Source organism: Apteryx rowi, unplaced genomic scaffold (genome assembly GCF_003343035.1).
Source record: "Apteryx rowi isolate R43461 unplaced genomic scaffold, aptRow1 scaffold_845, whole genome shotgun sequence".
Classification (NCBI taxonomy): Eukaryota; Metazoa; Chordata; class Aves; order Apterygiformes; family Apterygidae; genus Apteryx; species Apteryx rowi.
In genome coordinates this window covers 24,872-40,732 of record NW_020451144.1, presented here as the reverse complement: position 1 = coordinate 40,732, position 15,861 = coordinate 24,872, and the positions used below count along the sequence as shown (strand labels likewise).

Here is a 15,861-nt window from a genome sequence, read left to right as displayed (position 1 = left end):
AATGCCTACAGATTTTTTCATTATTTTACCAGGAACTGAAATTAGTTTAAAAGGCTGGTGACTGCCACACCTATTTTTATTTCAAAGATCAGTATAGTATTTGTTTTTTCTCCCTCTCTAGTCTTCTTGCATTTCCTCAGATGTCCATGAATTTTCAAATTTAACAGACAATTAAAAAAATCCACCAGCATATTTCAACAGTGCCTTCAGGTTTGCAGGGCTGTTTGCAGCTGTGATGCTAACGGATAGGTGGGTGAAAGGAGAGTAGCAGGCGATAGTATAACATGGTACTGCCTCTCCATCATCACATAAGACAAAGTGCACTCATACCAGGCAGTGCTAATAGGCAAGAGAGGCAGGAGGGGCACATGGCTTCCTAAGCCTTCTCTGTAAGACTGTGGCAGATGTAACTTATCCATGCTTGCTAAGATCTTCATATTAAATACCTACACCTCAAGGTTTCCCTTCTGACCTTTAATCAACTGATTTATTTAGCACCTCATTATTCCCCAACTGTCCACACAAGCTCTAACTTTTTCTTAAAAGACATTTAACAGAGAACTTGCATAGATCAGCTACTCCCTACACTTAGTAGGTTTATAAAAACAAGTTTCAGCTCTTGTTATATCATTATGAATGCTTCTTGTTGATCTTTTTTTTTTTCCCACTGCTTTTCCTTCCTCTTGCCAGACTTATCTTTAAAATGTCCTTTAAGTGCATTAATTTCAAGTACAAAAAGTCCTACAACTAGGAAAAACTATGAGATAAACTCAATGGCAGACAACTCAATGGCAAGCCTCTAAGCTTCTCAAAACTGCATGCAAAGTAACAGCTAGATATTAAGGATCCTRTAACTGTTGAGAATCTTTGGGGGAACTGGGAATATTTTGATGCTTCTCTTCCATAATAAGATCTATCCAACTTCTTCAACAATACTGAAGTAGTTCAGGCTTCTGCACTGTGGGGTTGGGCCTTTCTAACCTTCCGAAAGAAAGAGGCCCAGAACAAACCATGCTACCTGTTCCCCACTGCAATTGCATTCTGTCAAGAACCAGCCTTCTTCCAGACTGTATCCCATCCAACACATATGGTGTTTCACAAATTCTGAACCATCTGAATGCCATAGAGATGCAGGACTTGCACTGCATTCCAAGCAGATGAATCTCATGGAAGTTACAAAGCTTTACTGCAAACCTAGCCCATGCATTATTTCTTTACTCTTATACAGCTTCAATCTGTTCTTCTGCCCCTCTGAGTTTCATTTGGTTTGGACAGAAGCAGAGCACCTGAAAACTGGTTCTAGTAAAACAGAAAGGACTGGACAAGAGGGAGAAACTGAGCTGAACCCTCCACATACCCAGCTCCCAGTATACCACTGCAGCTCAGCTTGAGTGCGAGATCCCAGTATGGCAACTCTGGGTATTCACCAAGCTGCTCTGGCAAGAGTTCAAACCTCAGAATGAGGGGGAAGCAGAGGAGTGGAAGAAAGATGGAAGCAAAAAACAAATACAGAAAGGATTAATTTGCTCTATAAGTGTAGCATGATATACATCCTGCAATGCAACAGATGTAATTTTTCTTACAGTTAGCCTAAAGGTCAGCATAACAGGCAAAAAATGAGCTGGAAAAATTAAGTTAAGGGAGAAACTGTAACATCCAGGTTCAATGAGAATGTCTATACTGCACTGCATAAGCATCAGAGACATCTTAATGAAGTAAAATTGAAGAGCAGAGCCTCTTCTGTGTTTCTGTTGGTGCTCACAGGAGGCTGTTGCCTGGTGGCATAGCACATTGGCATGTCCTAGAAAACACATGGAAAAAACTTACCTGTTCTTCAGAACTGTGGGAAGGACATGGTGGGAGCCGTCAGCAATTGTGCTATTTGGTCTGTACTTTTATAACACCACAGCAAAGCTTCTGCTAGAGTGTACAGTCACCAGCAGATAAAACAGCCTGGATTTAAGAGCCTTAAAATCATGATCAGTAGTGAAAAATTTGGGGAGAAAAAAGGTATTCACTCATTCAAATTCTTTAAAACACCATAGCATTGCCAAGGTACTGTTTAGATTCTCTYAAGCAGCACTTTAAACTCTGAACTTGGGACAGAAGACCACTACTCTAGAACTGCACTGAAGCATCCATATAATCTGTTTATAGGAGGGAAAAAAAAATAGAGGTACTCAGCAATTATGGAACTGCGTGAGGAAAAGCAAATGCTTTACCTGCTTCCTTGGTTTGACTCAAGTAACTACAATCCTATGAATATCTTCAAGAAACAACATAAAAAGGTTGTTCTGCAGATTATTGCTGAAAAACACTGTACCACTTTCAAAGTGGCAATACTGTTAGATCTAACGTATTTACACTGATGCCTTGAAAGCAGCAGTAGAAACTTGTCTCAAGTACCTCATTGTTTTGAAAGAGAACTACAAAAATGCCTATGTTTTAACTCAGATTTTATCAGCTTTGAAAATACTGACTCAACTATTGATCTTTTAGCCTGAGCTACTTTGAGGGAAGGTATGAAAAACCCATCTGGACTGATTTAACTTTGGTCTCCAAAAGCAAGTTCTGTATCTGTATACATAATGATATATTTAGGATTATAAAAGGCTACACACCTGAAAAACATTCCTATAACCAAGTGATATAAATACTGCTAATGCACAAGTTGCATTAAAGATCAGTAAAACAGAACTGTTTGCTTGAAAATTAGAAAGCTGTCTAGTAAAGTAAAGTAAATACTTAAAATTTTTACAATTAGAAGTCTGAAGAGAACAATTTTCCCCCAAGTGCTATGTCAGGCTTTCTTTTAGCTTCATTAAATGTTTGCTGGTGTATGACTAGATATGCAGCTCCAGATCAAACACTTTTTCTTTGGTGATGCCATGTTTTAGAAGGAAAAACTCAACATCTGTAATTATGATATCTTTCTCAAAACAAAACTAGCATGACTCCTTAAATTGTTGTTACAGATACAAAATAAGCCTTGAAAACCTAGCATAACACTGCCACGCTATGGCACAATTAAGATCTGCAAGCAAGAATAGAACAAAAAGACAACAAAAATAACTCATCTCTTAATTATTTAGAAATGCAGTATCCACCACTAGTTATGTTTGTCTACCACGTTCATAAAGGACTAAAAACTAGCTACTGTGTCTTGTTTGGCAACATCTATCCAAATACGTTATGCTTTAGGATTTTATTTTTGTAAAGTTTTTCCAAAATGAAAAAGAAAGAATTCATTTTCTGCAATTGTTAATACCTTCAGACTAGTTTGACATACCTGTTGTACAGATGGGTTATGTAGGAAAGTCGATACCAAGACCGTTTCTTTACTTTGTTGGCTACAAAATATAGAGCTTTTTTGTCCTTTGCATTACAAAGGATCTAAAAGGTTTTCGGTTGACAACTAGTCAAAGAAAAGAAGAGGTTCAAAGACCTTCTCCCTCTACGGCTTTTTTTAAAGCTATTTGAGGCAATGTTACACAATTTACAATCCGCTTGCATCTAACTCATTCATTGCTTCTTTACCTCAGAACATAACTTATTTCAGATTAAAAATATTTCAAAATGCTTACATGATAAAAAAGGGGAAATTCTCCTAAATACTGCTAAAAGTTTTGTGAGAGCTTTTGAAAAGTCTTCTTTCTGCTGACCTTGAAGCACAGCAGCCTAAGATGGCTGAAATTTCATAAGTAACTTTTTAACTACGGCAGCTCACCATACAAAACATACATTATTTTAATTACTTTGCCATTTATATAATTTATATCTTTCATAGCATTTGTTTTGCAAGAAAGCTATAAATCAGTTTTGTAAGACCGTTACCAGTACTGCTTTATTCGTTTAAACATTCCATTTTTAAAGTGTTTTTCTAATAAATCAACCATTACACATAAGCAATCGGCTGAGGCCAAGACCATACCAATTATTTTACCTGCAAGGACTTGCCACTATAAACATTTCCCACAAGGCATAATAAAACACAAGTCTGGTGCCACGAGATGTATATGAATATCCTGTACTGAAGCATTAAATAAAGATTAGATGACTAGCTGTAGTTTTATCTGTTCCACCCCTTTCTTAATTGCTATTGTCACAGGTTCAGTTTACAAATAATGGCATAGTCTAGATACATGCCAGTTCTTCCCGACCAGGATGGTTTATTTGAGTCTTTAAAATCACAGTTGAAGTATTTTTCATCTCCAAATACTTTCAGTCACAGAAAGAAGACTGCTTAGGCCACCATTGAAATGGGGTTCTCTTTTGTACATTACCTGTATTAAGGCCACACACGCATGCATATGCATGCACACACTTTAACACAACTTCTGGTTATCAGGTTTCTGCTTTAGGTTATCACATAGCTTCTGTAAAAATTCTTATTGCATTTACTCAAAGCACAAGCCACCATGTTATACCTACAATCCTAACTCCTCATAGTAGTCAGGATTTATAAACAGCAAACTGTGAACATTACAGTCTTTGACAAAATCAGCTATAGAGCTGCACTAACAAATGCAAAGGCCTCCTCAGGATTCCTGAACCAACTGGGACAGAATCAGTCCAAACAGCTTCTGTAGTCACACCTGGTAGCAAATCTGCAGACTACTATGGCTTGTGATTTTTGCAAGCCCTTTGGGAGGGGAGGAGTGCGAACCTGAGTTACACTGAATGAACATGATTTATGGAGAGTGCATTCTTAACAGTTTTAGTGTTATYAGTTGCCCAAGAGTCATGGTGAAAAGCACAAGGATGTTAAAGCAAATTCCAACTCCACAACTCCCCCCAAAAAGCCTACAGTAGCCAATATAAAAAATGCTGGCCTTTAACTCCATCCAGAGATTTAGCAGAAGACTTCTGTTATTCTGTGTGGACTTACTTTTTAGTTACAAATCAATTTTCTTGTCCCCTGCTGAGAGCAGATATATCTTCTTCCATTAGTCATTCAGTCACCACAGATAAGTATTTAAAATTAGATAAACTTCTTTAAAAATATTTATTATTTAAATTATCAAAATGTAAATTGAAGTTGAATCAACTACTGAAAAATGCTATTTCTTCCTACCATATCTTTCCTTACCGCCCCCTCTTCTGTGAAGGATACTGTATTCCATATCAGATTAACTGGAGTTCTGTCACATGGAAAAGATTAATTATGATAAATAGCATTCTTAGTGCTGCTGAATTACATCTTCCTCAGAAGAATCAAAATCACGCTCCATTGTCATTCATCAGGCATCCTTTCTAGCAAACCATGGAAAACTTCATACCTTCCTGAACTTTTCCATCTGCTTAAAAAGATCTGGATCCAGCTCCTGAGACACATCTTTCATCCAAAGTAGTGCTCCTCTGTATTCAGTCCGATACTGTTCCATTCGGTTTACTGTCAGCCATGTGTCCGAGATGGCCCTATATCTGAAAGTCTCCACTTCCTGATATAATCTACTCAAAGGAGTGCGCAGTGCTAACCTAGGGGAAGGCATGAAAGAATGAAAGGAAGGAGAAGTTAAAAAAAATAAAAATAAAAATCCACAAAGGCAGACAAATAACATAGCTACTGCCACTCTGCTAGCGAGCAAAAACAGTAGCACACACAGTCAAAAGAATTCACTGAATTGCTACTATATTTTCAGACAGTTCTACAACTTCATTGAGGGCACATATGAACACGTTAATTTTGCATGCATATTGGGTATGCAACCCTTCACATTTTAGTAGTGATTTTTCACTATTCCTTTCATTTACATGAGTGAAAAAGGAACCTTATGTGTATATATATTGTAGTTAGCTAAACTGCTTACATGTATGCTATTAAAAATCCTTTTTCAAGTTGCACTTAACAACTCTAAAAATATACCTAAGAATTTATTACTGGATACATACCACAGATGCATCAGGATTGTCATGTTAAGCCTCAAAAAAACCACTTCCATTAGCCTTTTAATCTTCAAATGTACATGTAAATTTAGAAGTCATCTGTCAAGTTGATAATTATCTGATTTTTTTTTTTTTAAGGAATCCGAACAATTCTTTTGAAGGACATTTATCTTTTGGAAGGTTTTAGGCATTTTCTTAAGTGTTTGTTCCCGACACTGCACTTTGGAGAAGCAGTAGGGGACACTGTTGTCTTCCCTACGCCATCACTTCAGCTTCTAATGGGCTCTCAGAACGAGACAGAATTACTCCAACTTTTGCTGTTTCCTCCTGCTGCTTTTGTTTTCCTGTTTGCAGCCAGCAGCCACCTCACTGGGATGGTTTCAGTTAGCTCAACACTGGTGTAAAGCTAGTTTAATTTGTTACTTCAGGACTTTCAAGGCATAATAGAATTTCTAATTTCAGCTCCAAATAGCCAGCAAATTAAGTCTTCTTGACTTCCAGCTACTGAGCTACCTATTGGCAGATAAGACAAATAAGAATAGTCCTGAGTCTAAGACGAGGATGGCTCAGAGATGGAAGGAAAAAGAAGAGAGGAAAGCCAAATAACTGGTTTTCTTTTTATGTGAGTTTATTTCAAAAGATGCGTGGAAAAAAAAATGCACCAATTAAAAGATATTTAAATGTGAGCTTTTTATTGTGGCTTTTTTGGGTGTAATACACATTTTTTTCTTACATTCTACAAGCACCTAGCCAGCCATTCAAAGGAAAATTCAGTTTACGTGGACATGTCTTACAGTGGGATTTCTATAAACAGTTAAGCTTTTTAAGAGGCAAATCGTTAAGGCTTTTGCTCAAAGGTGCCTTACATGTGTTTCAAAGATCCCACTCACGGCTCTTACTGGGTGTGCTAATGACCAAATTCTAGCCCAAGATAAACATATGAAATGCTCAGTGCTCAGTATGTGATGTTTTATTTTGAGCCAAATAGCTGCACTGCTAAGCTAAAGCTGGAACATTTCACAGCAATAATTAAGAGCACAGAATTTGATTCATAATTTCTCATGTGATGGAATAGTATTTTCCCTTGCAAATGACAAATAATTTCAGACTTTCACAGTACCAATACTATGAAAAAAAAAGCATCATAATACTCTTAATACCATCAAGTATCATTACTTTTAAACTCTTCGAACACAGGTTCGGCGATATCTCAATGGCTCTGGGCAAAAGCAAGTGTTTATGTGCATGCATGTCCCTCTCCATTCCTTACCTCTTACCTTTTACTGAGTTGCTCCTACCCAATCCACCTGAGCTCAGTGGGAATCTAGCCTCTTTTCCTGGGGGACTTCATGGTGTAAGGTAAAGCAAAAAATGGCACTGAGACTCCTTCCTTCTCCGCTGTCCATTTGGGATATGACACTCCACAGCCCAGAAGACGGCTTTCTCTTACCCATTTCCCTGGCCTCCCAGGACCCAGACACCTCCATAGCAGGCCTGCTCTAGCATTTCTCTGTAGAGTGAGAAGGTCACCAAGCAGAAAATAGGGAGCTGCCATCAGTTTCTTTACAATCCCACTGCTAGAGCGGCCATGCAAATAACACTTGTGCAGCTCAGCAATTTGAGAGCTGCACAAGTGTGGGTGGGGGAACTGCAGGGCATAGCATAGCAGGGCTATGTGCCTAAAAGCAGGATCAGGCAAAACCGCACAGAGCAAGCCAATAGTATTGCCAATGCTACAGCAGTTTTGGCCAATAATAATTTTTGTATCATTTGGTTCCTCATACACTTAGAATGGCAACATGAAATATGGCAACAGAGAATCAACCACCATTATCCCCTGTACTTTGTAAATCAGACAGTAATGATGACATATATACCTTTGCTGAGAAGAAAAGCAGAGAGCCTTTCCTGTGGCTTGCATCATTTTTCCTGCTCTTGTTTTATCCTGAGAACCCTGTGATCGAAGAAATTTCCCCAATTCATTTTCTTCCTGAGATAGAACTAATGAAAAATAAATGAGCGGTCAAACGTGATTTAACAGGTCTCAAACAGTTTAACACTAGCCTAACACCAAATAGGATAAGTAACTCCAAATCCAAGCTGCACAGCAAAAATAAATAATTTCATGGAATTCCTGCATTTATGAAACAGAGAATCAGATTCACTTGAGACATCTGTTGATAGGTTTGCTGTATTGTAACAAGAAACACAAAGTTACATCAGTGCTGAAAGGCAACAGGAGAAACATGCTATTTCTTTGTTGAATAAGCTTGGTTTGATTACATAAAGGGCCCAATGGTGGCCTGATTAGAGTATTTTTAATTTTTTTTTTTATTCTTTGTGTAGCACCTGGACTACCTCAGTTGATCTAAGTTAGCATACTTTCACTGAAGCTAATTCTGAGTTAAGCTACCTAAAACTCATTCACTTGCTTATTTCTCTTGCTCTCCTTTTTTTCATGCTCAACTACAGGACTGATTTTTTTATATGAAGGATCTAATTCTTCATGTTAAACACCATTTATTTTTAAATTACTTTACAGGATCATTATGGAATTCTAATATTTACACATTTCAAATACTGTTTTTGAATTTCTACTTGAAATATCTGAAATATTTCTACTTATAACCAAGCGTTTTTTAAACAAGAACAGGATGAAAAATAAAAGTGTTTATATACTGAGATGTTGGATACTTCCAAACTGGAACCCTGGCTAGTCAAGATCTTGCATTCTCACATAAATATTTCATTATGGCCTCCTATATTAGTCTTCCAAATTGTCTGTCTCTTACAGTATCCATTTCTTCCCTCTCTCAAGGGGGAGAATAGTATCTATTATAAAAGAAGATCTTTTGAAGTACTCTTGTCATTTTTCTAAATTTTGACAGTCAAATCCAATGCAGATCCATAGCATATTCTGGTAGAACATGCTGCGTGTACATCTTTGTATCAGAGATTTCACCTACTAGTGTGAAACACTTCTTGTGCTTGATACACAGGACTATATTGTATTCTAATTTTACTTCAATATTCTGAAACATTATCTCCGATTTGCTTCTTTGGAGGAGGAAAACAGAGAAAATATGGATGACATTCAACAACAACAACAACAAAAAATTAAAAGATGTCTCCAGCAAAGTTGATTCTCTTTTCCAGGCCAGAAATCACAGCAGCACAGAATTCAAAGATACTTATTGGAGAAGACCTCTGGAGTTCATTTAATACAACCTCCTGTTTGAAACTTCCTAAATTAGATTTCTGTTTCTCACTAATGACTGTCCACTTGTTACAGCCATTTATCAAATTCATTGTAACAGTGTGGATTACTTAATAGCCAAACTCATAATGAGCCCTATATTCTTCATAGTCAGGCCTGATGAAAAACAACAGTTAGAATTTCTAAGACAAAGCACTTTTTAATTTAGACAGGCCAAGCAAGTAACGAGAAAAAAAAAAAAACACCCTTAAAAAGCAAGCCTTTTTCCATAAGTCTTTCTGCCTATCACTGCATAATACCAAACACAAAATTTAAGAAAAAGTAGGAGACCTTTAAGCATATAAGCAAGTTTGCCTTTAAAACTGTTTGCAATGAAGGTTATCTTTAAGTTTAACTAGGATGAAACAGTAGCAGTTTCCCATTTTCACTTTTATTTTTTTGCTAGTTAGATGATTCCGTATTATAGACCTACTCTTAGCTACTGTAGTTGATTATACTTACAACAAATCCTCTTTTGATACAGTTCAATTGCTTTCAGCAACTCCATACACGTTCTCTGAATTGAATGGAACAGCTAAAATTGAAACAGAATACAGGCACAAAAAAACCCTGTAAGTGTATGTGAGAAACACTGAATATTAAAATACAAGAAAGAGCTTGTCTTAATTTTTTGTAAAAACTATTAGGGACCACTATTTCCTCCTTGAACAATGAGTAGCCTTTCCAGCTTGAAAAAAAGTTTTTTCCCTTATCAACTGTGCTTTTCTTTCAATCAAATTGTTCACTCAAACTACAGACAGAACAATCAAAACCTACAAAAGGTAAATAAAGACAGAAACATTTATTCAAAACAGCTGATAGTTAATCAAATTACTTTTTTTCCCCTTTTTTTACTGGTATCTTTGGATATATATGAAGACATTTACAAAACTGTTTCCAAACAACCCCCACCAGAACAAAAAGCTATCAAAATGTCTATCAAGAATTTCACTGAAATGTGTTAAATGGCAATACATATACTAGATTTTTAATGCCACAAAGTAGAGTGTCACAAACTTGCAAATAGGTATGTCAAGATGGAAAGTTACTGATTTTAACCGGACTCTTTACTGGCACAACTCTACCCTGGAGTTCTCTGACCAAATTTATAAAGCAGTTGTTTTCAAAGGAAATAGAGAAAAAATTGAACAGTCTTGACTATCTTTGGAGATTGTTTCTAGAGACAGACAGAGAGGCAGAGAGACTCATAGCAATTCCTCTAAAATCTCCTATCTATAACTTAAACCTAAACTCCACTATATCAAGCACTACACAAATATAAACAAAATGGACTGCTGACACAGAACCTGTCATCCTTCGCATCTGCTTGACTTCCTGTACATTTACATGGACCTTGTCTTTTAAACTGAGAGCATGACTTGCAATGAAGAAGTTGTCCAAGTGAAAACGTTTGTCCTTTTCTAGCTGGTAAACACATATTTCCCTTTTTTCAATCCCACCTGAGCTAACAAAGCCTCCTTACTGATGAATCTGCAATACAAACAGCATGGTAGGAACTCAAGGATATGTTTATAAAATATTGTTTCTGTTCCTCCAACTTGTTTTACATCAACACGCATGACTTAAACCCAATCATAAAGACCATACAGCTGAAATCATCATGTTGCAAGTTATCACTATCAGCTAGACCACAAGATTTTTTTGTTGCCAAACAACTACTTGGATTTCAGTTAAAATGTGTATAAAACTGAGAAGAGTAAGTCAACAATCTTCTAGGACTGCAAGAAAAACGGTAATGTAAAACTTTTACCTTTATGTAACAAAATTATACTGATAAAATTTAGCTAGACACTATCTTGGTTATTATACTTTGGAAGCCCATTTTCTATCTTTTGCTTTGGATCAAAGATTTTCAAGCTTTTCAGTTTGTAGAGCCTTATACTTTTTTCCAGTGGGGTTGGGGATATTGACAGTAGGACTGGATTTATCACACAGTATGATTCTTTTTTTGGTTACCCTTCTACAAATTTTCAGAAGCTGCCTTTGGACAACGCATTGAAAACTACTAATCCGCACACAAGCTTCAGAGAGCAGAGTGCACTATGTACCTTGATCTTTCTTTGCATAGTGGTATTTTATAAAAGAATGTTATTTGTATATAGCATAGATTACAATTTTATTTTTAAGAAAATAATATGTTTTAAACTGATAGATGCACAAAAGATGGTAAGTCAGAATTACCCCCCTCACTGCCCCCCCCCCCAAAAAAAATTGCCCCAAAAACCTGAAAAGGGATATAAGAGATGTTAGGCTCAAAATACATACAGTCTGAGGGACTGTGTGTTTGTTTGTGTGTTACAAAATGCCAGTATACTCCCCATAAGTACTTTTGTCCCAAATTAGAAAGCATAGTAACAGTAAAATGACAAAAGAATGGTGACAGTGTCTATATATATTACTAAATTTTATATATATATATATATATACACACACATATATACACACACACATCATAGATACTTGACAGAAATGAAAACATTTTTAAGATTAACAATTGAAGAATATGCATTATGTAGACATTACAAACCTCAAGTTTTGCATCCAGGTCTGCATCTGAAGCCACCACATGTTCATCTTCCTTTTTTCCTGTGACTTTTATAAGTGTTTGTTTTGTTTTCCAATATTTCTGTTGCATTTTATTGACCACAGATTTTTCTTGGCTTTGAGCATATTGATCATAAAATTCCCTTGAATAACCACTAAAACATTAAGAAAAAAATAACAATATTTCAACAGGACACTTAAAAAATAATTCTAACAAGCCTAGTTAATATGCTTCCATCAAGAATATAATATTTGCATGCAGACACATGTATTCTAACATGCATTTCCTCATAACGTATTAATAATAAAGCTATTAAAATTAGTGCTATATTTCCACAAGTATTACCCATCTCACTTTGGATAATAATAAACTGCTTTTCACTTGAACATGTAGGTATGTAGTATTGCCAAATAATCAACTGCACATAATTCTTCCCAATACATGATGGAATGATTTGTAGCCCATGCGATTAAAATACATAAAAAATATTAAGAATAAGTAGATCTAACTAATAGAATGGCAGACTAACAGGAACTTGCTTAAACAGACAGTGGAATTTTCATGCGATTTTCAGCAGTGTCAGGATTTCACAAAGTTCATTTTATGAATGGAATTAGATGAAAAGGGGAAAGGGAAAGGGAAAGGGAAAGGGAAAGGGAGAAAATCCCTCTCTTTTGAGCTTGCTATGTGCAAGATAGATTGATAGCTCACTCCTTTTTTTTACTATGTAGATGTTTGAGATGATGATCATGTGTTCATAAAAGGTATTTTTTTTCAACAAGTACTTTCTATTGAGAGATGACAGGCATCCCTCTAATAAAGCTAATAAACAGTGTAATCTAAACAGAATCTGCATATTCCACAATATCTAAACCACACAAAGCATAGGAAATATCGCTTTACAATGTAATATTGATCTCTTTTAGGAAGAGTTATTTCACTACTGATTTCTGTAAAAGTAGATGCCCTTTCCTCTATGTACATACATAAAAAGCTGCAGTGATTCTGCAGATGTTTAAAAGTTTGCTGAAACTTACTGTAATAAATATTCTAGGAAAATTTAAAGAGGTAGAGTTTATTTAAGAAATAATAAAACCCTCCCCCCTCCATCTGTGAGGTTACAAACTGGGGTGCCTTAGTGAGATCCTGCTGACTAGATCAGTTCACACAACACAGTTCAGAGATGCTTCCCCCGAGAAGTCCTTAGGCATGGCAAATACATTAAGTCATGAAATGCTATGGCCATTCTGAAACAAGCAGCCATTGGCGCACCCACTCCCCCGAAAGGGTGGCACCTCTGCTCTACGCAGTCACTAATGACAAAGTTTAACCTCACGGGAAGTGTGTTTGACAGTGATCTGCTATTTGTGTTTGTTACTTTTAATTTGTAAGTCAGGAGACAGTGGTTTAATCACCAAAGAGATGATATGAAATTAAACTGGAAATGAGCAAGGACAAACAATTTAAAATGCATGTATCATTTAAAGTACTTGGCTTCTCCTCAAGCTTTAAAAGCAAATATATGCACCCCTTCAAATTTATGTTAAGAATTATTACTAAGGAGTTTACTTATAAACTTCAATAATATTAAAATAAAGGGTTTTTTTGTTTGTGCTACAACACAAAATACCTAATACTCAAAAGGCATCACATTTAATGCACAATTCTGCACAAATCATTACACATACTCTGACAATGGACAGCGTATCAAGTCAGGGGAAGCATATATTGAACCAATATCTGTTGCATCTTTAAAAGGCAGAATCTACAACTTCTAATAATAACAAGATTTACATCCCTGCTAGATCCCCCTGCGTTATGAGAAAACAGAATATACCAGAGTGTAACTCCAATAAAAACAGCATTACTCTAAAAACAATCACAAGGTGGTATGAAGACATTAGCTTTTTAACTAGTTGTGTGCTTTTTAACTTGTGCTACAGCTGTGCAAATAACTGAAATCTCAGTTCAATGGTCAAATGAAGAAAACACCTTAATTCATTTGCTGTCACCCAGCCTTAAAATCTACCTCACTGGAGGTCACTAGAAATTCTGGGGGTATGGTGAAAGGAATAAAAATGAGTTATTAATACGAGGCCACAAAAACAATCCTGGGATTAATGCAGATTCTTGAATTAAAGACTGATAAACCAATTGGAGGAATAAAAGGAATATAATCCTCTATCACAGTAGACAAATTCAACTTCTAATTTCATTTGGGGAAATTCCCGACTCCTGTTTATCCTCAAGATGATGAACGATTTATCATCATGTTGCTAAAATATTCGGTGAACAATTTTTACTGGTAGACACTAGTCAATTTTAAAATAGGTGTTTTGTCAAGCAGTCATGGATATATATAGGTGTTGTTAAACAATCAAAAATATAATAAAGCATAACTAAAAGAAGAATCTGCTTTATTCTGAAGTTGAAGACCATGGATAAATCCTTTTAAATAAGACAGAGTTCACACAGTTCTTTCCATTAAGCAGGAAATTGGTAACATATGCTATTTTCCAACTAGTCAATTCACTTGTTTATCCATTCTTTGATGATAACTTGGCAGTTTTTCATTTTTTATTTTTATTCTTTTTAAACAGCATGTCTACCAGTGACTTCATAAAAACACTAGATGCCAGAACATAATGCATGATAGACCCAGGCAGCGATAAATCAACATGCCTAACACTATTAGGTCTTTAGAATAAGAAAAATGATCAAGGTACTTACTACTTATGACCATCCATGTTTCTGTATTTTCTTCAGGCACTTAAATAAAATAAAAATTTATCAGTTAAAACAAGCATCTTTAAAATGCAATTCTGAAGTTAGATACTAAAATACCCCTCTCTTGTCACATATAGAAATTACTATGTTGTAGCATCTTCCGTACCACGTTATGGCAAAACTTATCAACCTGAGGACCAAATGCTTTCCTCACATAACACAGAATTTTCATTTAAACCCATGACAAACACATTTAAGTGTTGCCTATTATTGTATTTGCTTAAAGCTTTTTTTTTTTTTTTTTTAAGTAAAAAACATATTTTTGGCTGGAATAAATTCAGTAACTTTTGACTAGGCAAGGCAAAATTTTCAGTGCTAGGTGTCTGCCTCAGTTGATCTTTTGCCAAAATTTTAGCCACAACATAGCTCAAACACAAAGAAAGTCAAATGTCCCATTGATCCCTTTTTGAAAAATACTAGCTACCTCATGTTTTGGGCCCAGATAGGAAATTTAACCACCAGGTGATTTTTCTAAGAGGAATATCAGAGTCCACAAGGATGGATTATGACTTATATGCCTTCAAACTTTAAGCTTGTATCTCCAATTTGGGTACTCAAGACTCTCACTATACTTGGTGCTGACCAGATGGCAGGCACACCACTTTTCCAGAGGCAACTGAGCACACTCCTTCCCAGGCCAGGTTTACAAACAAAGCCAGACTCTCCTTATGAAAAATGAGCACGTGGCTTTTCTTTTGCTGCTTTCAGAGAGGACTCTATTCTCCAGCATACAGCTAGCAGACAAACAGAGGCACTCCAACATGACCACAGAAGAGACAAAAGAGAAGCCGGTCAGACAGTGCTTCGGGAAAATGGCCTTTGGTAAGACCAGGAACAGAAGGAACATACGGAACAGGCTGCGCTAACACAGAAAGCTGACTGAGAAAACACTGACTGAATGAGCAGCTAGGAAGCTAATGGTGCCAGAAGTGAACTTTAGCACTAGTCTGGGGCAGAGAGAAAGGGGGCTGCACTGGGGAGACAGGGCTCTGGAAACATGTCCAAGGAGCTGCTTCAAGAGAGTAGGGCAAACCCCAGAGTGGTAAAGGGACTGTGACAGATTAGAGAAAGTGGGACAAGGGAATCAAACCCGAGCACTTCCATGGAGAATACCCAACCATGAAGTGCATACACTTGGAGGCTGGAGCCAAATCCCATATTTCCGATTCTAACTTCTTTGCTATCAGTACCTGTGAAATTTCCTGGCCAAGCTGCATGAGAATGCAACTCAATGCTGGAAGATGAGCTGAGCACTTCACAAAAATTCTAATTCATGAAAATTTTCTGCTCTGATAAGCACTGCAGGAGAGACCATGAGGAAAGTGGTAACTCTGTCTCCACAGTGGAGTTTAAATATAAAGCCAAC

At 36.5% G+C, this 15,861-nt stretch overlaps 1 protein-coding gene across 1 annotated transcript in view; it reads right to left on the bottom strand.

The window, feature by feature from the left end:
• The window catches only part of ICA1 (islet cell autoantigen 1), a 61,030-nt gene extending 45,377 nt beyond the window's left edge, over positions 1 to 15,653 (bottom strand). The window contains exons 1-5 of the mRNA XM_026090027.1: positions 15,586 to 15,653; positions 11,691 to 11,862; positions 9,605 to 9,677; positions 7,764 to 7,887; positions 5,280 to 5,478 (exon numbers count right to left, since the gene is read on the bottom strand). Of these exons, the coding sequence (XP_025945812.1) occupies positions 5,280 to 5,478; positions 7,764 to 7,887; positions 9,605 to 9,677; positions 11,691 to 11,862; positions 15,586 to 15,653 (636 nt within the window). The remainder of the gene's footprint in view (positions 1 to 5,279; positions 5,479 to 7,763; positions 7,888 to 9,604; positions 9,678 to 11,690; positions 11,863 to 15,585) is intronic.
• Positions 15,654 to 15,861: the final 208 nt, after the last annotated feature.